This window comes from Colletotrichum godetiae, assembly GCF_030913485.1.
Source record: "Colletotrichum godetiae strain CBS 193.32 chromosome Unknown BDP55scaffold_105, whole genome shotgun sequence".
Taxonomy (NCBI): domain Eukaryota; kingdom Fungi; phylum Ascomycota; class Sordariomycetes; order Glomerellales; family Glomerellaceae; genus Colletotrichum; species Colletotrichum godetiae.
This window is the reverse complement of record NW_026851353.1, coordinates 25,787-48,236: the sequence shown is the minus strand read 5'-3', so window position 1 is coordinate 48,236 and position 22,450 is coordinate 25,787. Positions and strand designations below refer to the sequence as shown.

General features: G+C 51.6%; 11 protein-coding genes across 11 annotated transcripts; 8 read left to right on the top strand and 3 right to left on the bottom strand.

Moving 5' to 3' along the window:
- Positions 1–126: 126 nt before the first annotated feature.
- On the top strand, positions 127–1,419 carry BDP55DRAFT_686836 (Fcf2 pre-rRNA processing-domain-containing protein). Its single transcript, XM_060576538.1, has 2 exons — positions 127–476; positions 703–1,419. The coding sequence occupies exons 1-2, from the start codon at positions 267–269 to the stop codon at positions 1,084–1,086; spliced, it is 594 nt and encodes a 197-aa protein (XP_060421863.1). The 5' UTR covers positions 127–266; the 3' UTR covers positions 1,087–1,419.
- Positions 1,420–1,423: 4 nt separating this feature from the next.
- BDP55DRAFT_686832 (ribosomal protein S10 domain-containing protein) lies at positions 1,424–2,823 on the top strand. Its single transcript, XM_060576537.1, has 4 exons — positions 1,424–1,625; positions 1,686–1,810; positions 1,877–2,304; positions 2,391–2,823. The coding sequence occupies exons 1-4, from the start codon at positions 1,431–1,433 to the stop codon at positions 2,624–2,626; spliced, it is 984 nt and encodes a 327-aa protein (XP_060421862.1). The 5' UTR covers positions 1,424–1,430; the 3' UTR covers positions 2,627–2,823.
- Positions 2,824–3,010: 187 nt separating this feature from the next.
- BDP55DRAFT_39783 (tryptophanyl-tRNA synthetase) lies at positions 3,011–4,963 on the top strand. Its single transcript, XM_060567262.1, has 7 exons — positions 3,011–3,184; positions 3,238–3,606; positions 3,745–3,825; positions 3,890–4,005; positions 4,110–4,228; positions 4,297–4,783; positions 4,864–4,963. Exons 2-6 carry the CDS (start codon positions 3,274–3,276, stop codon positions 4,752–4,754), a joined length of 1,107 nt encoding a protein of 368 aa, XP_060421861.1. The 5' UTR covers positions 3,011–3,184; positions 3,238–3,273; the 3' UTR covers positions 4,755–4,783; positions 4,864–4,963.
- A 129-nt stretch (positions 4,964–5,092) lies between these two features.
- Positions 5,093–8,385, bottom strand: BDP55DRAFT_568019 (armadillo-type protein; the record flags this gene model as incomplete). Its single annotated transcript, XM_060570634.1, has 7 exons — positions 5,093–5,371; positions 5,425–5,609; positions 5,665–7,450; positions 7,525–7,657; positions 7,709–8,050; positions 8,105–8,286; positions 8,344–8,385. 7 exons carry the CDS (start codon positions 8,383–8,385, stop codon positions 5,093–5,095), a joined length of 2,949 nt encoding a protein of 982 aa, XP_060421860.1.
- A 1,217-nt stretch (positions 8,386–9,602) lies between these two features.
- Positions 9,603–11,704, top strand: BDP55DRAFT_735201 (metallopeptidase family M24; the record flags this gene model as incomplete). Its single annotated transcript, XM_060580290.1, has 4 exons — positions 9,603–9,678; positions 9,763–10,852; positions 10,955–11,216; positions 11,279–11,704. 4 exons carry the CDS (start codon positions 9,603–9,605, stop codon positions 11,702–11,704), a joined length of 1,854 nt encoding a protein of 617 aa, XP_060421859.1.
- A 5-nt stretch (positions 11,705–11,709) lies between these two features.
- Positions 11,710–12,468, bottom strand: BDP55DRAFT_39695 (uncharacterized protein). Its single transcript, XM_060567246.1, has 3 exons — positions 12,093–12,468; positions 11,945–12,024; positions 11,710–11,865 (listed from the first exon to the last, which is right to left on the bottom strand). Exons 1-3 carry the CDS (start codon positions 12,313–12,315, stop codon positions 11,716–11,718), a joined length of 453 nt encoding a protein of 150 aa, XP_060421858.1. The 5' UTR covers positions 12,316–12,468; the 3' UTR covers positions 11,710–11,715.
- Positions 12,469–13,149: 681 nt separating this feature from the next.
- Positions 13,150–13,665, bottom strand: BDP55DRAFT_568021 (histone H3-like centromeric protein cse-4; the record flags this gene model as incomplete). The annotated part of the gene is made up of 3 exons (XM_060570635.1): positions 13,150–13,365; positions 13,426–13,550; positions 13,602–13,665. The coding sequence occupies 3 exons, from the start codon at positions 13,663–13,665 to the stop codon at positions 13,150–13,152; spliced, it is 405 nt and encodes a 134-aa protein (XP_060421857.1).
- A 1,154-nt stretch (positions 13,666–14,819) lies between these two features.
- On the top strand, positions 14,820–15,675 carry BDP55DRAFT_699211 (Der1-like family protein; the record flags this gene model as incomplete). Its single annotated transcript, XM_060577870.1, has 2 exons — positions 14,820–14,999; positions 15,118–15,675. 2 exons carry the CDS (start codon positions 14,820–14,822, stop codon positions 15,673–15,675), a joined length of 738 nt encoding a protein of 245 aa, XP_060421856.1.
- Positions 15,676–16,511: 836 nt separating this feature from the next.
- BDP55DRAFT_639049 (uncharacterized protein) lies at positions 16,512–17,247 on the top strand (the record flags this gene model as incomplete). The annotated part of the gene is made up of 4 exons (XM_060573193.1): positions 16,512–16,541; positions 16,634–16,945; positions 16,974–17,063; positions 17,116–17,247. The coding sequence occupies 4 exons, from the start codon at positions 16,512–16,514 to the stop codon at positions 17,245–17,247; spliced, it is 564 nt and encodes a 187-aa protein (XP_060421855.1).
- A 1,117-nt stretch (positions 17,248–18,364) lies between these two features.
- Positions 18,365–19,482, top strand: BDP55DRAFT_568066 (short-chain dehydrogenase; the record flags this gene model as incomplete). The annotated part of the gene is made up of 2 exons (XM_060570639.1): positions 18,365–18,487; positions 18,547–19,482. 2 exons carry the CDS (start codon positions 18,365–18,367, stop codon positions 19,480–19,482), a joined length of 1,059 nt encoding a protein of 352 aa, XP_060421854.1.
- A 725-nt stretch (positions 19,483–20,207) lies between these two features.
- On the top strand, positions 20,208–21,776 carry BDP55DRAFT_39515 (UDP-galactose transporter). Its single transcript, XM_060567241.1, has 4 exons — positions 20,208–20,638; positions 20,703–20,793; positions 20,846–21,226; positions 21,294–21,776. The coding sequence occupies exons 1-4, from the start codon at positions 20,390–20,392 to the stop codon at positions 21,725–21,727; spliced, it is 1,155 nt and encodes a 384-aa protein (XP_060421853.1). The 5' UTR covers positions 20,208–20,389; the 3' UTR covers positions 21,728–21,776.
- Positions 21,777–22,450: the final 674 nt, after the last annotated feature.

The window sequence follows — 22,450 nt, the reverse complement described above, 5'->3', positions numbered from 1 at the left end:
AGCTGGCCAGCGGGTCTGTCATGATTCCAAGCTTACATAACAGTCTTGGGGACAGGAGTATTACCTAATACCAAAAGTACCCACCTCGAGGCGACGCGCCTCAACTCACCGTCCACTCGTGTCAAATCCCACTGCCCCACCAGACCTTTAAAGACGAAAAAAAATCTTACTTAGAATCCAACTTGCCTAATTTTCTCCTCTCGATCCCACTCCTTACACTGCTGAGTCCCGTATCAGCTCCCACGGTTCAATCGCACATTACCGCTATGCCAGAGCTGTGCGATGGGCGTCATGATGATCTTCTGAGAGAAGCGGCTAGTCGCCTTGCGACGAAGCAGCCGCCACGGCCCAAGGATTGCGCCTTGATTGCCATCAAGGCCGTACCTGTCAATCCAACTGAGGATTCAAAGGTGCAGCCCAAGGCACAAGACTCAAAAAGCATCACGCTTCGCGATCCTAGGCCAGCGGAGAAGAAGGTACGTTGCGGCGCCTTGAGCAATTTTTACTCACCCCCCATCACGCACCTCTTCTGATGAGAAGCAAACCCTGCTTTATTTTCTTGATGTGGTGACGGTGCCCGTCTTGGGTTACCTGCCACGCCAAAATGATCATTCATTTCATAGTTACTCTGACTTGAGATTTTCCCACAACACTCTTCCCTGTTTGCACGGTTGAATGGACCTGTACACTAACAACAGACAGACTGCCAAAGATAATGCTGGCCCGGGCTGGTTCGGCATCCCTAAGACGGATCCCAACGATCCCGAGCTGAAGCGAGACCTCCAGATTCTTCACATGAGAGGAACTGCCATCGATTCCAAGCGCCACTACAAGAAGGAATCCCTCAAGGCCAAGGTGCCTCGCTACGCTCATGTCGGACGCATTGTCGAGGGCCCGACCGAGTTCCACAGCGCCCGCTTGACGCGCAAGGAGAGAAAGCAGACCCTTGTGGATGAGTTGTTGAGCGCAGAAAAGGCATCGGGCAAGTTCAGATCCAAATATGAGGCGATCCAGACGAAGAAGGCGAGCGGCAAGAAGGCTTTTTACAAGAAGCTGGTTGAGCGCCGTCGGCGCAGCCGCCAGTAGCCAGGCACACGTTTTGCTTCTCGTGTCTAGACATGTCTCTTTTAAATTTTGTGATACCCGAAGTCGCTGGCTGATAGACAGTCGCGCAAATCAATTGAATACGGACTTCCATGCAGCTGGTGTAGAGAACGCAAGACATGAGTGACAGGAACATTCTAGTGACATAGTGTTTAATCCAATCACCACCTTGCAATCAACCAGTTTTGGGAATGCTGCATTGCGCTCCATCTGAATCACCCAGTGAAGCAAATGTAACGGAGTTGAGTAGAGGGAGGTTACAAATCAGCATATGCATAGAGTGATGGTATTCAATAAAGTGGATATCAATCTGTCAAAATACGATAATGCCCATGCAGCTTACCTCACATATGCATAATTTGCGGGTACCTCGAGATTTTACCGTGGAGATCCTCATTCGACCCTTTCAGCGTGTCAACAGCATAGCATTGCTCATCAATCTTGCTACGCGTGTGAAGAAGATGCGCGCTCCGACACTGTTGAGGCCAACCGCCCGCTGCCTGGTGCGGTCACATTTACAGGTTCGTTGATACTTGTCCCGCGGCGGAAGCTGTTCACTCATTAACTGTTCAATTCTGCAGGGCACCCTAAGACCATCATGGACTCGTTCACTCAACACAGAGACGCCGCAAACCTCAGCAACGCAACCCTCGAAAGATGTCGACACAAAGAGAAAACCGCAGGCTTTGAGCGAGTCTGACCCTGTGTAAGCACTCGCCCCAACTGGGTCATATTGCGTGCAGTAATGGGACTGATGATTATCACCTTCAAGGGGACATTTCTTCGGAAAGACGAAAGAAAACGAACCAAGATACCCTCGAGGCGTCCAGGCACTTTATCTCCAGCCATTACGTCGCGAAGCCGAGTACGGAATTCCTTCATGCGACCTACAGTTGCGCTCATACAGTCTGAGGAACCTCGAGTTCTTCTCCGACTTTGCCCTCCGCGCAGCGTACTACCTGAAGCTCCCAGCGTTCGGCCCGGTACCCCTGCCTCGAATCACTGAAAGATGGACGGTTCCCCGGAGTAGTTTCATTTTCAAAAAGTCACAGGAGAACTTCGAGCGTGTAACGATGCGTCGTCTCGTCCAAATCCGTGATGGAAACCCTGAGACGGTTCAGCTGTGGCTTGCTTTTCTCCAGAAGCACGCGTACTACGGCATTGGTATGAAGGCCAATGTGTGGGACTTTGGAAAGCTTGGTAGGTTGCAACAAAGCATGACGTCTAGCGAGCAGGTTCATACTTGCTCATTTGATACAAATGTTAATGTGTTAATCTTTTCCCAGGTGTCGGCAAGGCTATGGATGCCATCGATCCAGAGGCGACTGAGGCAATTGATTCGCAGTGGAAACACATTGGCCAAAACCGGGAGCTTGATACAGTTGAGAAAGTAGAGGAGTTCTTGGCCACGGTCCGGTTCGATAAGGACAGTGGCAAGCGATCAGAGGGTGAGCGGCGGTTCCTTCAGACTCAATGGAAGAAAGACGAAGCGGCGAAAAGGAAGGCAGCCGCGAGTGCCTGAGAAATCGGGCCACCCATGGGTCGACGTGTAGGCTGGTGTGTAGTGCTTAAGGAGACGATTGAGGGCGGTCGAAAAAAGGTGACAGAAGGCTCTGTCTGTGTACTAAATAGTTGAAAAGGGACCCTCTTGTGAGCGTGTCCCCTGTAAATCAGCAAATATCAAATTTGGCTCTCGTCGAATGGTGTCAGCGACTGCTACTTTTTTTGTGTTCACATAGGCTTGCGCCTTCGATCTACTTGCCATGTATTCTCACAGGGCCCTCGACCGTCCCCCGGAAGAGGCTGAGGCAACCAGGTACGCCATGCGCCCAGAGTCCATTGCGCCCCGCTATAGCAATATGGACTGAATAGCAATAAGCGGTCCATTGCCCCATGCGTTGGATTATTCAAGTTCTACTTCTAAGGCTAGTGGGCTCATGTTTATTAACCATCCTGAACTTACAAAACGGCATATGTGACCTGGCATTGGGCTTGCAGCAATCTTCGGGGGTTGTGGCATATGTGAATTCGATTATACCTCCCGACACTTCCGGTTCGTGCCCATCATTGAGATCATAAAGTAAGCGTACCGGCTTAAGTACTATTTCGAGTCAAATTAACCATTAAAGTCAGGCCTCTCTACTCTAAACGTTAGCACGGCTCTTTCTCATGTGGCAGCATTCAAGGCGGGCAGTCCACCGGCTCAAGGTTCCAGCCGGACGCCGCGACGTGTCAACTGGGAACCACCAAGTCATTTTTTCGGGCATTCAGCCTACAGGAACGCCGCACCTAGGCAACTACGCCGGTGCTATCCGACAATGGGTACAGCTCCAAGGCAAGCCAGCTGAAAGCTGCAAGCTTGTTTACTCTGTCGTCGACTTGCACGCTATCACTGTGCCTCAGAAGGCAGGGCAGCTGAGGCAGTGGAAACGGGAAACACTGGCAGCTTTGTTGGCTACAGGTATTAACCCTGAACGCTCGACCTTGTTCTATCAATCGTCTGTATGTTACGATGAACATCTCTACATCTTTCTCTTACAAACATACACACACATAGATACGAAGCCGTTTGTTTGGGCACTCATCCCTCCGTTACTACAGCCGCTTTGACCCCGAAGATACTAACAAATTACACATCAGGTCCCGGCACATTCTGAGCTCATGTGGATCTTGAGCTGTACAGCCTCGATGGGCTACTTGTCACGAATGACACAATGGAAGGTCTAATACTTCGCCGTTCCGTAAATAGTAGAACAACTTACTGACACCGGACATTTCTCAACAGAGCAAGCTGTCGCTCTCAACTGACGCCACCATCCTCGATGAAGGCGCGAAAGCCTCGCTGAAGCTAGGTCTGTTTTCATATCCTGTCCTGCAGGCTGCCGATATCCTTGTCCACCGGTATGTTTACTTGACGTTGTTCCGAAGCGCTACATGCTATTCACCCGCCACCTACAGCTATTATGGAAACTAGGGGCAGCGCACTTGATTAATGTTTCGTCCAGGGCCACTCATGTACCCGTCGGCGATGATCAGAGACAGCACTTGGAATTTGCTCGCGAATGTGTGACAAATTTCAACCACAACTTCGGCCCTCTCCTGGTATCTCCTGAGACCATCACGTGTGAGTTTGTCTAGCCATGTTTCGTGTCGTCATCTATCTTCAGGGCACGAATTCCTAATGAGGTGTAGCCCCGACACGCCGGGTCATGTCGTTGCAACAGCCAACCCAGAAGATGTCGAAATCGGCCAAGGACCCAAGGTCACGTATCCTTATTACCGACACGCCGGAAGAGATCCACGCCAAGATTATGAGTGCATTTACGGACTCCTCCAATAATGTTTCCTATGATCCGACTAACCGGCCGGGGGTATCAAACCTATTGGAGATCCTCTCTATTTTTGATGCTCCGGCCAGGAACCCAACTCAGCTCGCCGAATCTCTTTCCCATGCGTCCCTCAGAGATCTTAAACAAGCCGTCTCCAAGGCTGTTATTGAAGGACTTGGCGGAATCCGTGAGCGCTACATAGAGCTTCTTTCCGTTGACGAGGGACGTTATCTCGATGCTGTCGAAGCAAAGGGTGCCAGCAAGGCCCGCCTTAATGCCAACGAAACCATGGTCTTAGTAAGAGAAGCCACCGGGCTGTGAAACCTTTGCTCTGTCCCAAGACTTGCTCGGTGAGGCACCTCGTAGCCTGTCATGCTGTAAAGCATTTGTAATATAATGTACCATCACTGCTCATTCCTGTGAACCACAGCTTTGAACACCGTCAATGGGAATCATTTATGACTGTAGGAGGAAGGCTGGCGGGTTGTTGAGACATTGTAGTTCTGGAACATGTTCTTCACGAGGCATAGGCGAAGTTTGAGCCTCGTGCAGCAAGCCAAAAGTCTCGCACCACCTGATTGGTCCCCCTCGCTCCACGAAGACTGTCAGAGATGGTCAGCGATAAATTCCTATACTCTTTTCACACTTCACAAAGAAAGTCAAACCCACTTCATAATCTTCTTGAGAAACACTGCTTTTTCATCGCCAGCCAGCTGCCGGCTTGGGAATAATGGGTCCGACAAGGCTTGCTCAAGCCAAGTACGAGCTTTGGCTTGGTTGCTGACCATCTTCTTCAGGGGTTCACTTAGCCTGTCGAGTTCGCTCCTTGAGGCAGTTCCGCCGATGTTACGAACAATAGATTGAGCTAGCAACGGGCCTAATTGAGCTATCGCATGATCTATTGTCGCATCTGTGGGCTTAAGAGCCATGAATGTGGCCTGGTGCTGGTTAGTACAGTTGAAGATTATACGTTGCGCATTGGCGAACGAACCCAGAAATCCGCGGCTGCAGCTTTAGGCAGTGGTTCGCGCCCGTCTAGTATCCGCAGAGCATAGATGAAGAAGAACTCGGTAAGCGGAAGGCAATCCGGACGGAAAAGGGAACCAGGCTCTCGCGAGACCAAGCGGTTCGTAAACTCGATGCCGTTCTGCGCCAATTCTACATCATTGTCTGGCTCTATTCCATCGATACTGTCAGTATGGCTTTGGAATCAAGACAAGCATGACCTTACCTGGTTGTTGCTGTAGTAGAGTAATGACCCATCGGAGGAGTTTCGTTCTTACCTCCTCCACGTCGCCACTCTTCATATTCCTCAATGAGCTGAGAAAGGAACAAGCAGTGTTCACAAAGTAGCCGATTCGAGGTGTCTGAGGTGTCTGCTCAGTGAGGTAGTCGCATACCAGCCTTGGAGGGAAAACGAAGGGACCAGCGTCCGACTCTGAGAACCCCGATCGGAAAATGGTGCAAATGCTCTCGGAAACTTCGTCGCTTTGTGGAAAAGCTCTCTGAAGCTGTACTATCATTGACATAATCCCAGACTGCAATTGACCAAGTCTGGAGCTGCCGTCGGTCACTGGGACATCCTTCTCGCTATCCAGATCGAGGGGCACGTCACCCGGAGCCTGCAGGCCTTTGCCAATGCCTATGAGACATCTCAAAGCTTTCAAGGCCATGTGAAGGGGAAGTTCTGACGGGTCGCCCAGCGTCGAGCAGCGATGAATGTCCGTTCCGCTGCCTGATGCGCCACTCTGAAGTCTAGGTAAAGACAGTAGATGCATCGACAAGCGAGCATCTTTCTGGACGAATGAGAGTAAGGACTCAAGATGATCGAATCTGGTACCCTCGTCTGGGATGGCTTGGATGACAGCGGCTATGGCTCCCATAATCCGCTCAACAGCCATACAATCCAGCTGACTTTGCGCAGCAATGCCTTGATATTGACTAAGGAATGCGCTAGCCTCCGATGCCAGGATGGAACGTGACGACGAACAAAGCTGTAAAATGGATTTTGCGGCCGGCCCAGCCAGTAAGGGATCAGCGAGGACAGAGAAGAGCAAGTTCAGGGCAGCTGGAAGGCTTTGGGTCTCGCGCTCAAAGTAATCAGAGTATCTTTCAATCAGGGATATGCAGGTCTGGCGGGTGCGACCCGGCATGGATTCGCCCGATGTCTGAAGAAGGTCGAACAAGGGCGAGGAGAAAACCGCTCTGAGGCTTTCGTCGCATCTGGCATCTCCGGTTACGCAGTCGGCTAGAGACCCCAGACAGAACGCTGCAGCCTCGAGATTAGACCAGGCGCTTGGTGACAACGACTGAAGAGTCAGGTTGGCGAAAGTTGAGATCAAGGGAGGCCCAGTCACGGTGAAGGTCGATTGAAGAAGGTCAGCAACATCCTTCCTTGCATCGCCAAAACCGGCGCGGTCAGTCGAATCCCAATCAGCAAGAATACTGGCAGCTGGGTATGCAATTCGTTGCCAAACGGTCGATATAGCTTCCAGGACGTGGGAGGTAGCCGTAGAGACCCATGCCTTTGAGCCCTCTTCCTCAGAGTAAATGCAGTCTGTCAATGTTTCAACATAGGTGGACCAGAACTCGAGGGCAGGAACGAAGATCTTGTCCTCGCTGACAGGATATCCTTGGGCCGAAAGGAGCCCACGAAGATGTGCGATAAAACGCGACGAGCGGGCATCCACGCCGTGGATGAGATTCTCAACCTTGGAATCGCCAAGAGCGATCATAAGCTGCCCGAATTGGACGGAATCAAAGTCAAAGTCCCCTTGGACAAGACGTTGGTATCGCTCATGAGACCACTGGGTCTCAAAAAGAGAAAAGAGAGACTCATAATGATCATCTGTCAAGAAGCCCGAGTAGTTTGACAGTATCTCGGAGAGCAACTCCACGGCCACTTCGTACAGTTCGGCGTCGCTCAAAGCTGTGATTGTAGGCTGTACCAGTGCCCGAAGAGAATGGACTAGCTCGTCATTGTGTGCTGACACCCTCTGAGAAAACCAAACCCATGACTAGACAACACGTGGTCAGCGACTGGTCCATAACAGTGAGGCATTCGCGCTATTAGGCGGAGATGACTGCCTACCTGTAAACAAGTTATGGTGCCTTTCTGTAAGCTGTGGCTCATTGGATCTGGAGATTCTCGACATGAAAATCCGTGAGACATGAGAACCATGGCGTCTGGAACATTGCGCATGAGATTCTCATACAAACCCATGCTACCGCGCCTTTAGTGAAAAGACTAGGCCCACGAAGACTGCGATACTCACTGTTTTGCCGAGTTCATTTCCACTTTCGTTGCTTCATCTATCAGTGCTCCTGAAAACCATAGTGCGGCCTGAAGGCTTCGAGGCTGGAGTGTTTGGAGGACGCTTGATAAATCAATGGTTTCATCAACTCTTTCTTGAGACAACGCTACATCCTCAGACAAGGAGAAACAGAGGTGGCGGATGCAAAGCTCCCACTGGGTGGGAAAGCATAGGAAAAAGGTTACCAAAGCCGAGGATAGCTTCCTAACGACCATGGCACCAGAACCGTCGTCCAGTGACCTTACAAACCAGCCTACGAGGTTTTGCAACAACTCCGAAGCATCGCCCTTTGACAGTGAGGAGCTAGTCTTGATGTTAGTAGTGGTGCTGGTCGAACCTGGAAAGGTAATATACAACCTTTCAGTGTTCAGCTTGACAATCAGGGTGAGGGCACCGAAGAACTTGACCTTGTCATCGGCGGAGCCTAAGAGATCACGGGCGATCCACCAGCCGGAAGGGGATCTTTGCATGCGATGTAGCGTCTCTTGGATGCGCGCAATGGTCTCAGGGGACGACGGTTCGTAGAGAGCCGAGACTAACTGTGACGCGACTGTCAGTATCGTCGCTATCCTGTCGAAGATGGGTGCGAGACTCACGGCTTCTGCCTCTTGTATAGTGAGTGGCAGCTGGGGCTCCATGTTTGCGTAGAATGATGAAGCACTCAAATATTGGTCGGTTTTGTTCTCATATTGATACCCAAGTGTATCCTCGAAAGTGAGTACGTTCTTCGACGCGAGTAAGCGGGCGCAGTACGGCGTGCGAGGTCAGGATTCGTATTGTTGAGTGCACAGTTTGAAGTTGAGGCTATGGGTAAACATAAATGCAGGCCGCATACCCAAAGTGAAGTGTGAGAAAGCTCGGAGAAGATGCAGGTGGGTCGCCTAGAGGACTAAGTGACACGAGCTTCAGAGGCATTGGACAAATCAACCTGGCGAGGAATAGAACAAGAAATGTTTTCTACTAAGAAAGAAGAACAAAAGAACTGGAAAATCAACAGCATGAATGCTTCAGATGGTTGCAGATTATTTATTCTCGTTTCTACAGAGAACCTGATGTTGCTTCGACTTGCTGCCTTGATTCTGCTCCAAACCGGTTACAAGGGAATAACGCCTATCCAAAGAATTCCCCTGGTGAGAACCAGCTCAAGTTCCTGTTTATACAATTAAAGAGATGAACAAGTCATGGTAAGTGGGCAGGCACCGTACTGTCTCCCTGTAAGCTTACCTACGTGCCCCCCACTAACTACCTACCTACCTAAAGTGCATAAGATAGGTACCTAACGTGGTGCCTTGGTACTTCGTACCTACCCACCTTACCACGCCACATGCTCGCACTCCCCGCTGTCTTGAGGGCGGGCGGGCAGTCACGGAAATCTGCCCCTCTCCCTGAACGTGAGCTGGTGCGGGGCACCGTCGAATGTGGAAGGAGAGCTGGTTTCTGTGCATTTGTGTACCTGTTGTCAAGGCCCACTATCAGGAAGGCACCTACCTGAGCTGCAGCATTGTCCAGACGTGGATTCGTCACAGTCACCTCCTTCCATTACCTACTTGTCCCGACGCTGCCCGTGGAGTTAGTTGCCCCCGCGCAGGTCAAGCCACATTGGTTATTCCATTTACCTTTGCCTTAACCTCCGCTTCTTGGTGAAATTGCACCGTCCTGGTCGTTCCTCGAGCATCCTCTCCTCATGCTCTGGATCAATCTTCGCCCTACCTTTCGTCTCGTCTGCCGAACCAGCAACCGGTTTCCCACAAGTAGCCTCAGCGTCTGGGCCTCGCCCGCTCCATCGCCCGCCGGCTTTCATATCTCCTCTCCTGGCCTTCGCCATCGAGCACTACACCAAGTCCCAACCCGAGATATGGAGCGGATTGACACTACCAGCCGCCTCTCGAGGCTCAGGGAGCTGATGAAAGAGCGCAAGGTCGACGTCTACGGTATGGATAAATCACCGCAAGCCAATCTTCACCCGATTGCGCTGCTGTAGTATTGTTGCTGATCCCCTCCTCTTCAACATGTAGTCATCCCCTCCGAAGACTCTCACGCCTCTGAATACATCGCTGGCTGCGACGGTCGCCGGGAATTCATCTCTGGCTTCAGTGGCTCTGCCGGCTGCGCAGTCGTCACCTTGGACAAGGCCGCGCTGGCTACCGACGGAAGATACTTCAACCAAGCTTCTAAACAGCTTGATCAAAACTGGTTACTGCTGAAGCAAGGTCTCCAAGATGTTCCTACATGGCAAGAATGGTCTGCTGAACAATCTATTGGTGGCAAGGTTGTCGGTGTTGACCCCGAACTCATCACAGGCTCCATAGCCAAGAAGCTCGCTGAAAAGATCAAGAGATCTGGCGGCCGTGATCTTCTTCCTTTGGATGAAAATCTGGTAGACCTCGTGTGGGATACTGACCGCCCGGCTCGCCCCAAGAACCCCGTCAAAGTGTTGCCCGATATATTCAATGGCAAGGATGTCAAAAGCAAGCTCAAGGACTTACGCCAAGAATTGGAAAAGAAGAACTCGCCTGCCTTTGTTGTGTCAATGCTTGACGAGATTGCCTGGCTTTTCAATCTCCGCGGCGACGACATTCCTTATAATCCCGTCTTCTTCTCATACGCAATCATTACTCCCGACTCAGCAACACTGTACGTTGATGATTCCAGGCTCGGAAAAGAGACCCAGGCCTATCTTGCGGATAATGACGTCGCTGTCAAGCCCTACGAGGCCATTTTCGATGCAATCAACGCTCTACGTTCCGAAGTCAAGTCCGCCGAGCCAGCAACTGGAGCCACATCTCAGAGGTTCATGATCTCCAACAAGGCATCTTGGGCATTGAAGCGCTCCCTGGGCGGAGACGGTCAAGTTGATGAGGTACGAAGTCCTATCGGGGACTCCAAGGCTGTCAAGAATAAGAACGAGATGGCTGGCATGAGAGCTTGTCACATTCGCGATGGCGCTGCCTTGATCGAGTACTTTGCTTGGCTGGAAGACCAGCTTGTAGCCAAGAAAGCCAAGCTGGACGAAGTTGAGGCAGGCGATAAGCTCGAACAGTTGCGCGCAAAGCAGAAAGATTACGTCGGCCTGTCATTCGACACCATTTCCTCGACTGGCGCAAAGTGAGTTCGGTTTTCTCCTGCCTCTGGTGAACATCGCTTTGCCTGGGCCATGGCAACATTATGTGAAACCAACCTTCCTGGCTCTTGCTAATCTCTCCCTAGTGCCGCTGTGATTCATTATAAGCCGGAGCGAGGGGCATGCAGCACCATCGACCCCAATTCCATCTACCTGTGCGACTCTGGTGCTCAGTACCTCGATGGAACCACCGATACTACGAGAACCCTGCACTTTGGACAACCTACGGAAGCTGAGAAGCTCGCCTACACCTTGGTGCTGAAGGGGAATATTGCATTAGACACCGCGATATTTCCCAAGGGCACAACTGGCTTTGCGCTTGACTGCTTGGCTCGCCAGCACTTATGGGTATGTGTTGAATCATAGCCTTGGTTCGCAGAGATGGGTAACTGACTTTGCTTGTACCTCAGAGAGAGGGCCTCGATTATCGCCACGGAACTGGCCACGGCGTTGGGTCGTACCTCAACGTACACGAGGGGCCCATCGGTATCGGCACTAGAGTTCAGTTTGCCGAAGTGGCTCTTGCACCAGGCAACGTAGTGTCGATCGAGCCAGGATTCTACGAGGACGGGTCATATGGCATTCGGATCGAGAACGTCGCAATGGTCACCGAAGTCAAGACAAAGCATTCCTTTGGTGACAAGCCTTACTTAGGGTTCGAGCACGTCACTATGGTCCCATACTGCCAAAATTTGATTGAGCCCAGTCTCTTGACAGCGGAAGAGAAGGCGTGGCTCAACAAGCACAACGCGGACATCTTCCAGAAAACGAAGGACTATTTCCAGAATGACCCCTTGACCCTAGCGTGGTTGACACGGGAAACGCAGCCTTTCTGAGGCTATCAGGCCTAGAAACGGACGAAGGCGGCGAGAGTAAAGGTAGCTGCAAAAGATAGTCGGAATACAGCATTGTGGAAAGGTTTCGTCAGAATAGCCTTGTTTAGATGTTTCTTCAAACCGAGAAGCTGGGGCAAGTCCAAGCCGTATCGATGCGCAAGCTGTGAAAACGATTATTAGCACGGAAATAAAAGAACCATAACCCGATGAGTGAGCTCTATGGGGGGCGGTAGCAAGTACGTAAACGGTGAACATGGCTAGGCCGGTAAGTAGAACCAGAGTGTGCGATAGGAAGCCGACGAGAAGTCCAGCTCCAAATCCTATGGCAGCATTAACAAGGCACGCCCAACATGAGAAACCCGCTTGGCGCTTGGGGGGGATCTTATACCATAAATACTGCCGCGTGAAAGCTGCCTCATCGATTCTGGATTCAAGCTTCCATATGAACGGTGATGCTGCACACGATTGGGGGACGGCGCGGTCGAGGTGAGATGAGAGCCAAAGTTACCAGGCGTTTGTCGGCAGACCAACGAGTAGGCAACGCAAACGCCAGTGCCGATCGGCCAAGCCAGGCGCCGGCCGGCGAATCTTGCTGAAAGGAGGCCGCTCATTGAATCGAATGAGCTTAGATGGAAAACGAAGTTGATCAACGTTGCATCTGGGGAAGGAACGAGGGAGACCCAGCGGGTTGTGTACAAGCGAAGAGTCGGCGGATTACCTGGCACGCTTATTATGTGCACCTTTCTAAGGTACCTTACATTAATTGATTTATGTTAGGTAAGGTTCTAATTACTAGCCTAGGTGCCCACGGCACCTACTACACCTAAGCTGCTCTTCTTTGCCAGAGTAGCTGAGGTGCATTGCATCACCCTATGAATGACGTAAGTACAGTTGATCACCTCCAATTTATTCAGGTATTTTTCCAAAATAACTACCCCGGATACGCCACATTCGAGTCAATTTTCCCGCACGTTGAGGCAGATGATCCTCGTCAATTTAGCCACTGTTGTAAGTGTTCATATTGATGATTAAGTCTCGTTCATGTTTGAAAGGATCTCAAGGGCGTCAAGGTACGATCCGTCATTGCCCTGACGTTTTTCTACCCACCAACGTAACCATTCATATACACATGTCACACCGCATGGTCATCCCCATAGGTGTTGACACGCGCATCGCTCAGCTTGGTTCAAGTTATAAAGAAGCATCGCCAACGCCTAGAACTCCCCACCCTACAAAAAAGAAAAGTCAAGAAACCGCCATCCCAGAATGGGTATCCGCACAACCATTATAAAACAGATCAAAGCCAGAGAAATTATACATTTCGTGGAAAGGACCCAGCTTAGGGGAGCGAATAGCCGCGAGCAAGGGTAGTCACCACGGCGGCTCGGTCCCCTTTACCAGTAGCGAGCCCCATAGATCGGTAGCCCTCGTCGACCATGAGAAGCTCAGCCAAGGCCGCCCCACACGCCGCGTATTCGCCTTGCAAGCTGAATATCCTTTTGCATGATGGTGACTCTCTTAGCGTGGATCGCACAGAGATTGGTATCTTCGAAAAGGTGAACCAAGAAAGCCTCGGCAGCTTCTTGCAGTGCTTGTATTGCTTGTGACTGCCATCGCATAGCTTCGCCTCGAGGCCTCACCGACTCAGCAATCTCGCGAACCTATTGGGGAAAGTTAACGTGTGAAGCTCTTGGATATTGACTGGATTCGTCTAAACGTACAAGGCGTGAGAAGGGAAGACGCCGCAGCAGAAGGTCGGTGCCATTTTGGTATTTCCGGATCTCCCTGAGAGCAACCGTTCCTGGTCTATAGCGTCGCTTTCCTCGATTAGGGATCGGGTCGCCAGCTACTCCTCATTAGCACCCGTCCTGCGCGACCTGGCTGGCAGGATCCTCACGTTGAACATCGCTCTGTCGCGATTTGCGACGCACAGCGTCTGACTGTCTCTTTTTCGGGGGCATGGTAATAGCTGAAGTTTTCCGAAATGTAGTGTGCAGAGATCCACTCGGGAGATCCTGTATGGACCTGACGGAGGCGAGTTGCGCGGCGAAAGGAGAGCCGGGGAAGTGCGATGGCAAAGACGAGGTCGCGATAGTGAAGATAGTGACCAATGAATCGCGAGAGAGTCTCGATAGGGATTGCGACAGTAGGGACAGAATAATGAAGATTAAGTGAGCTTCATGTGTATATTTGACGGATCAGAAACCGGATTGAGGTTGCGGCTTGGAGATGAGCATGGTGATGTTGAAGGAGTAACAAAGTAGTCGAGCCACTCTCCCATTGCGACAGGAGTCGAACCGCAGTGCGGTACCAGCCCCGCGATTTTCAGGGAAATTGAAGCTGGACGCGTTCCGCGCGTTTCTTAACGCGTGCCCTTGCTACCCCAGGCCACTTTACGCGCACTGCGCCACTTGATGTGCAGGGCTATCTATCGGTGTCAGAACCAGCACTGTGAGGCTGATGAGGGACCTGTCGTCCTGTTCGTTTCCCCGTGCGTGTCCACTGATAGCACGTGAGTGATTAGGTAAGGGAAGGAGCGTTAGTGGACTTCATGCAGATACCTTCGTCGCCCCTCTCCCGTCTGGCTAGGTACCTTACCGTCGGGTCATTGGTTGCCAAGCTGTCCCCACCTCAGTAAATTGTTCGGCATCAACCGTCGTCAGCGCTCTATTCGTACCCAAGGGCTCCAAGTACCGACCGTGCCAGCGTGCCTACCCAAGGTATTTCCCACCACCTACTCAGAGGCCACCTCTCCGGAAGGATATCATACGTGCACCAAGCTGGGCGATTACTCGTATTGTCACTCTCTCTAAGTCCAGTCACTCACCAAAGCTGGCGACTTGTCTGAACGTTTATTCCGATCCAACTACGTCCTTCCGTGTGATCGCGGTCAGTCATTCGGCCTTCCCTGTCGCCAAACATCAAACGTGGTGTCATCCCTCGTCCCTGACGCTTTGCAACGCCCCCACCTAGACACTCAGACGATCAAGATACTTAGACGGCACTTCACACCCTTCGATTCTCTCACAGCTCCGACACACCAGGCAATGAGTGCATTTGCTTTACCAACGAATCTTTGCCTTTGAAGCGCTCTACCCGCGATCCGCTACCCACCATGGACCAGATGATGGGCGATGGGGGCCGATTCCCCCTTGAGACGTGGTTCTGGGAGATGCCCATATGCACCAGATGGTGGACGACGGCGACCGTTCTGACTAGCGCTCTCGTTCAATGTCAAATGGTTACTCCTTTCCAGTTGTTCTACAGCTTCCGCGCCGTTTTCGCCAAATCCCAGGTTCGCCTAACCTCCCCGTTCTTCAGTTTTTGGTGCGCGTTCCTTGCAGCCGCATGACAAGCTAGTCCTCTCCCCAAGATATCTGGACAATTGCTGATCACTCTGAATACCTTGATAGTACTGGCGCCTTCTGACTACGTTCCTCTACTTCGGTCCATTTTCGCTCGATCTGCTATTCCACGTCTACTTCCTCCAGCGTTACGCTCGATTACTCGAAGAGTCCTCTGGCCGCTCTCCAGCACACTTTTCCTGGTTGCTTGTTTACTCCATGGCGAGCCTTCTTCTCTTGTCGCCGCTGGTCTCGATGCCGTTCTTGGGCCATCCACTCTCGTCAACACTCGTTTACATTTGGTCGCGGCGTAACCCAGATACCCGATTGAGCTTTCTTGGACTGCTAGTCTTCACAGCCCCCTACCTACCGTGGGTCCTGATGGCTTTCAGTCTTATTCTCCACGGCTCTATTCCTAAGGACGAAATTATGGGCGTAGTGATCGGTCACATCTGGTACTTCTTCACTGATGTGTACCCGCCTTTGCACAATGGGTCGCGCCCATTCGATCCCCCAAGCTGGTGGAGGCGGCTTTTCGAGAGACGGCAGGTGGAGGAGACAGCGGATGGCATCAACAATGAGATTGCCATTGCCGGGGGGCCAGAGCTTGCTGCCGATGTCCGATGATGGGACGTACTGAGCAAGTCTATGGATGAACGCTAAACAAGGCGGGAAAAGTTGATGGAATTGGCAACATTTGCATGGTTCTTGGCGTTGGGGTATCAATATCGCCATCCTACGGCACATTTGTTTGTATCCATGCATGGTCTTCGGCAACGAAGCGCCTTGGCTTGAATCTGCCACGAAGCATAGATACCTTAGAGCTGACTTCCACACTCGACAGTTATGACAGGGGAAAGCACTTGTCAACTTGCCCCATGCATTGATTGTTGGCTGTGCCCTGTTCTCTTTGCAACGTGTAATTTCCCTTGTCTGGCAATAACTTGTTCTGCTCTATCTTCCACCGTCTACACGTAGAGCGCGACGAACGAACAAGGGCGACCATAACTCAAGTTGCAGTTTGGCTGACTAAGGTAGTTCTTCAGGTGGCCAAATCGCATGACAGGCTCTGGCCATCTTGACCTCCATTCAAGGTTGCTGTTTAGATGGTGGGGTCCAGCCCGGAAGGACTTATGGCAGCCCCACGTGCTGCTGAAAGGACGGGCGACCTAACGACGTGCTTCATTTCCAGTATTACCGTACCTCTTCTGATGACCCCACCTGCTGAGCCAATTGCGTCATTTCAAATGCGAAAAAGTGAACCCGACCTCATTATTGCCTCCAAAGCGCATTCGAATTAGCAATTAAATATTGTTGCCAACCATAAAACCTTTTGATAATCGACCCTTCCGGAATATTATTGAATCAGTCTTCTTACTGCAAAGGCTACAGAGACGTGTAAAGATTATCAGTCTCATCGTCATACAACTCTCAGGCTTGCAATACACTACCAACTCACCAACATGAAGGCTTATTGGTATGACGGTCTTGATGTAAGTCGCGGATGATTTCTTCAAATTTTGCAGATTGAGCAAAGCTAGAGTCCTTGGTAGTAGTTCTTTACTGACTGTTTTTGACACTACAGGGTGACCAGCGCCTGGCACATGACTCTGGCAAGGAGGTTACCGTCGAAGACCTGAAGAAACTTGGTGTCTTTTACCACCAAATCACTGATTTGGATGGGGTCAACCAGCTGGCGTCGGACCGCGGGTACCGAAACAGAGACGAGATTGTCGTATCACCAGAGAAGATGGGCGAGATTTACGAGGAAAAGGTCAAATCCTTCTTCCATGAGCACTTGCACGAGGATGAGGAAATTCGCTATGTTCGCGACGGTCGAGGCTTCTTTGACGTGAGAAGCGTTGATGACGCCTGGGTTCGTATCCGTGTCGAGAAGGTAACAGTGCTATCCTGTATATCGACAGATGGCGCTGCGGCCGGCTGACTATTCGCAGGACGACTTAATCATCCTGCCTCCTGGCATCTACCACCGCTTCACAACCGACGAGTCCAACGTAAGCAATCTCCACATATACAGAGGCGATACGATTTACTAACAGTCAATAGTACATCAAGGCCATGAGGCTCTTCAAGGATGAGCCCAAATGGACTCCTTTGAACAGGACGAAGGACCTTGACGTGAACCCGCACAGGAAAGAGTACGTTGAGCAATACATTCAGAACGGCGTGTCAGCATAGGCAACCAGCCAAGGGCGTGGTACGCGTAATAGAGTTAGTGAGTGGGAGTACGAAGATGCTACATGTCACTTGTTGGATCCTTTGCACTCTTGACTTGTGTTTAAGTATGGTGAATATCCCTCTTTGCTCCTTCTTGACCGATTTATACTCGGCAGACAGGCGTTGAACTGGGCAACGCCTTTCCCATCATCTCCCTCCATAACACAACGACAACGAGACGAGAATTGACGAGAATTGGCGAGAATTGTAAGATAATTGCTGTGTCGGTGCCGAGGCTTCACGGATACTAGGTCAAACCGACATTGTCATCATTCCGTCAAACGAAGACCTGCTTGTCAACCCCAAGATGACAATACCTACCTGAAATGCAAGCGTTGGTTCAACCACACCTGGCTCTCCCAGCTCGGGTACTCTTCTGGAACCAGTAAATAGTATTGAATGATCGCCGTACGACCTTGGCTATCACGAGGAGGCGATGCGGGAATCGCCCAACACCCTATGGCTGGGTTTGGTCGAAACGGGTCCGAGAAGCTAATTATAGATACATGGACTCATGCTCCATACCCAGTTGCTTATGCATGTATCGGGATACCGCTCGAGATTTAAAGGGGGATACGGGGAAGTGGGGTACGGATATACCGCGTACTGCTCTGCCGAAATCGCCGGGTTCATTCAGCACTGGTCACTTTGCGGCCTTCAACAACCGAATCCTCATCGGCCTTGGTGTTATTGGCGCAGACAAGTGTATTCGCACTTTGCCCATGTAATAAGCCATATCCAAGGCCACCAATATTTCCCTTTGCGCTTCACGTTACCTCTCCCCACACATGGATGCGCCGAGCAAGTTGGATCTTCCATTTCTCCCTTCTTACCTGACCCTACGGTAGTTACTAGCTCGGTTATCTGCACTCCCGAAAGCAACCAGCAGCATTTTACCGTCCCCTTTCCATTCATCTCACAATCAAAAGTGCATCTGGTAAACCCTTCCCGTGACAAACGGGCTGCAACGACAGCTCCTCTGGAGACTGCTTTCATACCGACTGTCAAAAGGTCTTGAGCCTGTCTACAGAGCTGTGTAGAGCCCGCAACAACAACCAGAGGTTATAAACCGAGCACCATGGACGTATGTAGTGAGAACAGCGGGACTCCCGCCGACGGGCCATCAAGAGTGAAGCTCCAGCTCCCAGCTAGCTGTGATCCACCACAACTTGATGGCGAGAGAAAGCAGTTGGTCTGGGTCGTAAGTGATGGGACACCCTCATTCTACTTTCTGACGTTGACTAAGCACTTCCTGTGCAGGTATTCGGTGGAACCGGCCACATGGGTAGATCTCTCGTCAAATCTGCCTTGTCCAAGGGAGATCTTGTCACTTCTGTGGGCCGCGTCTTTGAGACGACCCCAGAGGAAATGGTTGCGCAGCAGGACAATGAAAATTGCCTGGGGATGCTGTGTGACGTTCGAGCGAGAGACTCGGTAGCGCGGGTCATTGAACGGACGTTGGAGCGGTTCCAGCGATTTGACGTTGTCGCCAATTGTTCTGGCTATGGCGTAATCGGAGCATGCGAGGACCAGGACGAGCACGAAATTCGCAATCAGTTCGAGACGAACTTCATGGGCACTTTGAATATCATCCAGGCCAGCCTACCCTACTTTCGCCAACAGAACGGCGGCCGTTATCTAATCTTTAGCTCGACATCGGGAGCTCTGGGGGTTCCCGGCCTTGGCCCGTATTGTGCTACCAAATACGCCGTCGAGGGACTCATAGAAGCTATGCTCTACGAGACAGACTCATTCAACGTCAAGGCAACACTAGTAGAGCCAGGGTTTGTTCGAAGGGACGAGCCGGACACCCTCGCAACGCCGTTGCCAACTTGGGGCCACTTCCTCATCAAACCTGCGAGCGAGGCTTACGCGCAGGCAACATCACCAGCATTGCATGCCAAGAGAATGGTTCAGTGGCTCGGTGACCGGCAGCCAACAAGCGCCGTCAAGTGCGCGGAGCTTGTCTGGCAGTTGGCTCACTGCTCGTATCCCCCATTGCGGCTCCTATTAGGAAGCTACGCAATCGAGAGCATCCGTGATAGGCTGCGATCTGTCACCGAAGAATTAGAGGATTGGAAACATCTGAATTTCCCCGCGCCGCCCGAGGAAGGGGAGGGAAAGGAGGCTCGGGCAGATCAAGATGAAAGCATGGTCGACTCTGGGCAGGATGCGCCTAGCCAGGGAACGGCGTAAAGGTTGTGTGTCGAGCCTTCGCAAATTCCCATTTTCAACTAGGATCAGTGGCTCCTGTGTGAAGTATTCCGCAAAATGCAATGCGCAAGCATGGTGTTCCCCGTACGGCGTACTCCAAGCTTTAATATGTAGACATCCGGTTAGATGTCTAGGTATTCTTCTACCAAAGAGCGGTACGAATACCTATCTCGGCACCTTTGGTAGGCATGCCGGGATAGGCACGTCGAAAGACAGAGCTAGGGGCTTATGTAATCCTGAAGAAGACGAATAGCAATTAAAAAAAAAAAAAAAAACAGGCTGGTGCACGGTAACACTTTTCCTGACTGCTCGTGTCGAATTGGAAGGGTGGACCCCGGGGCTGCCAGGTGTCCAGTGCCCATGGTCCCTTGCATTTATCCCTTCTTGCGAAAGATACTTCCATGGCTGCTTGACTGGGCTGTCACGGGTGGTATTATGGGAGCTTACGTGCCCCAAAATTTCTCCACCTGGCCTGTAGAGAGCACTAAGGTAATCCAATTTGAGGTGAAATTCCGTGACCCTTGATAGGTAGGCGCACGCGTGTTCCCCTGCGTTCCCGTCCCGTCCGTTCTAATGCCCAAGGGCATTTGACCCCCTTAACCTGCGCTTTCTTTCTCGTCCATAGATCTTCAGCATCGCTTCCCCAACAGCCAGATCACCGCGTCCGCAGACAACGAAGCGTGGAGGACTGCAATAACGACTCGATCAACCCATCACTGCATCCTATCCCGTCGACTTCGCGAGGTGATCGTGCACGAGTCTCCCCATCACCGAATCCCGGCGCATTCGCAAGCTCCAAGGCCGCGTACTTAGCCAAAATCGTTGAAGCCAGCTTGCTTCCACTTCCAACCTCACAAACCGTCTAGACAAGTGTACACTAAGCGCCACCATGTCAGACAAGAAGAACGAGGATTACGAGCTCCGTCCCTCCGAGTCGTTTGGAGAGAAGGATGGCTTTCTGGCTCGACCTCCCGCGAGGCCGCGTCCTTCTCTTGGATCGCCAATCAGCAAGATTGACAACAGCCCCGGCGCTGCCATCCTCGCCTACTGCTTCTCTTCCATCAGCATGACGGTCGTCAACAAGTACGTCGTGTCCGGCCAGTTCTGGAACTTGAACTTTCTATACCTTGCTGTCCAGGTGCGTTTGATTCAGGCTAAATCCACCGTCTCGGTCTCGTCTAACCCAGCCATGCTATCTCTAGTCCATCGTGTGCATTCTCACCATCGTCGTCTGCAAGAACCTTGGAATGATTACGAATCTGGCGCCATTCGACACTGACAAGGCAAAGAAATGTTGGTCATGTCCTACGTGATGCAGGCATCGGCCGAAGCTTACAGTATGCAGGGTTCCCTATCGCACTCCTCCTGGTGGGCATGATTTACACGGGCACCAAAGCCCTGCAATTCCTCTCTGTGCCAGTCTACACCATCTTCAAGAACCTGACCATCATCGTCATTGCGTACGGTGAAGTTCTGTGGTTCGGCGGCAGTGTCAGCCCTCTTGCCCTTCTCTCCTTTGGCCTGATGGTCCTCAGCTCCGTTGTTGCCGCCTGGGCTGATGTCCAGCACGCCCTTGGAGGTGGCTCACAGTCTGCCGAAGCCTCTGCCGCCGTTTCGACCTTGAACGCTGGGTACGCATGGATGGGTATGAACGTTTGCTGCACTGCGGCTTACGTGCTGGGCATGCGCAAAGTTATCAAGAAGATGAACTTCAAGGACTGGGACAGTGAGTTACCCTCAATGCTGAAACATGGCCCCATGATTAGGAGAAATTACTGACGAGTTTCATAAAGCCATGTTCTACAACAACCTATTGACGATTCCCGTTCTGATCGTTTGCACCCTCCTCGCCGAAGACTGGTCGTCGGCAAACATTGAGAAGAACTTCCCGGCCGAGTCGCGCAACAGCCTGTTTGTCGGCATGATCTACTCGGGACTCTGCGCTATCTTCATCTCATACTGCTCTGCATGGTGCATTCGTGTGACATCTTCAACGACATACTCTGTGGTTGGCGCACTCAACAAGCTTCCCATCGCCATCAGTGGTCTGGTCTTCTTCGACGCCCCTGTCACGTTTGGCAGTGTGTCGGCCATTGTTGTGGGCTTTATCAGCGGAATTGTCTACGCGTGGGCAAGGATCCGTCAGACGGCGGCTTCCAAGATGTCATTGCCGACGACGCAACCCATGAGCGCGAGCTCGCAGAGTAATAGGGATGCGAACAAGTAGTGGCAGCCAGTATGGAAGGTGGCGGGGCTAGAGACAAGATTGGAGCGTAGCTTGTCCGCGTAAGAACCTTGAGTCGGTGGCACGCTGACGACGGCCGTTATCTATCCCATTTTGGACAGCCAGCCGTGCAGGAGTGATGGCCTAGGACGCAATAGCATGTGACGCCGGGCAGCATCAGCTTCGCTCTGCTCTCGAGGTCAGAATAGACAAGAAAACTTGTGCCGCAATGCATGCTCAGCCTTTGGGATATGGGCGGAAGAACGGAATAAGAAGAAGTACGAGATGATAAGATATGAACAGGCGTGTTAGAATACTGCAACATTTCGCTTGCTGACGAAATGAATGTGGAACGATAGTACGGTACTCCGGACGATGTAGCAATGTTGTAATGCCATGACTCTGATTCTACACGGGCCTTAACAGCCTTCCCCAGATCCGTTGTGAAAGGGTTGAGCCGGGGTCGACAAGCTGCGATCCATTTTAAGGTGGTTTTATTCAACAAGATGTGGCGGTGAGTTTGGTTGAGAAGCTGAAAATTCCGAGGGGCCCCAATCTGACAGCACCTAGGTAGTGCACCCACGTCAAAGCTTGGTGCTGGGCAGCTTGCTCCATGTGCCTCAAGGTATGATGCGGTTCAAGAGAGAAAACTCGAGCTATCAGTGTGTCTTTTCGTAGGTGGCTTAGGTAAGGTACCTACGTAGGTAGCGTCGGCACCTGAGCTTC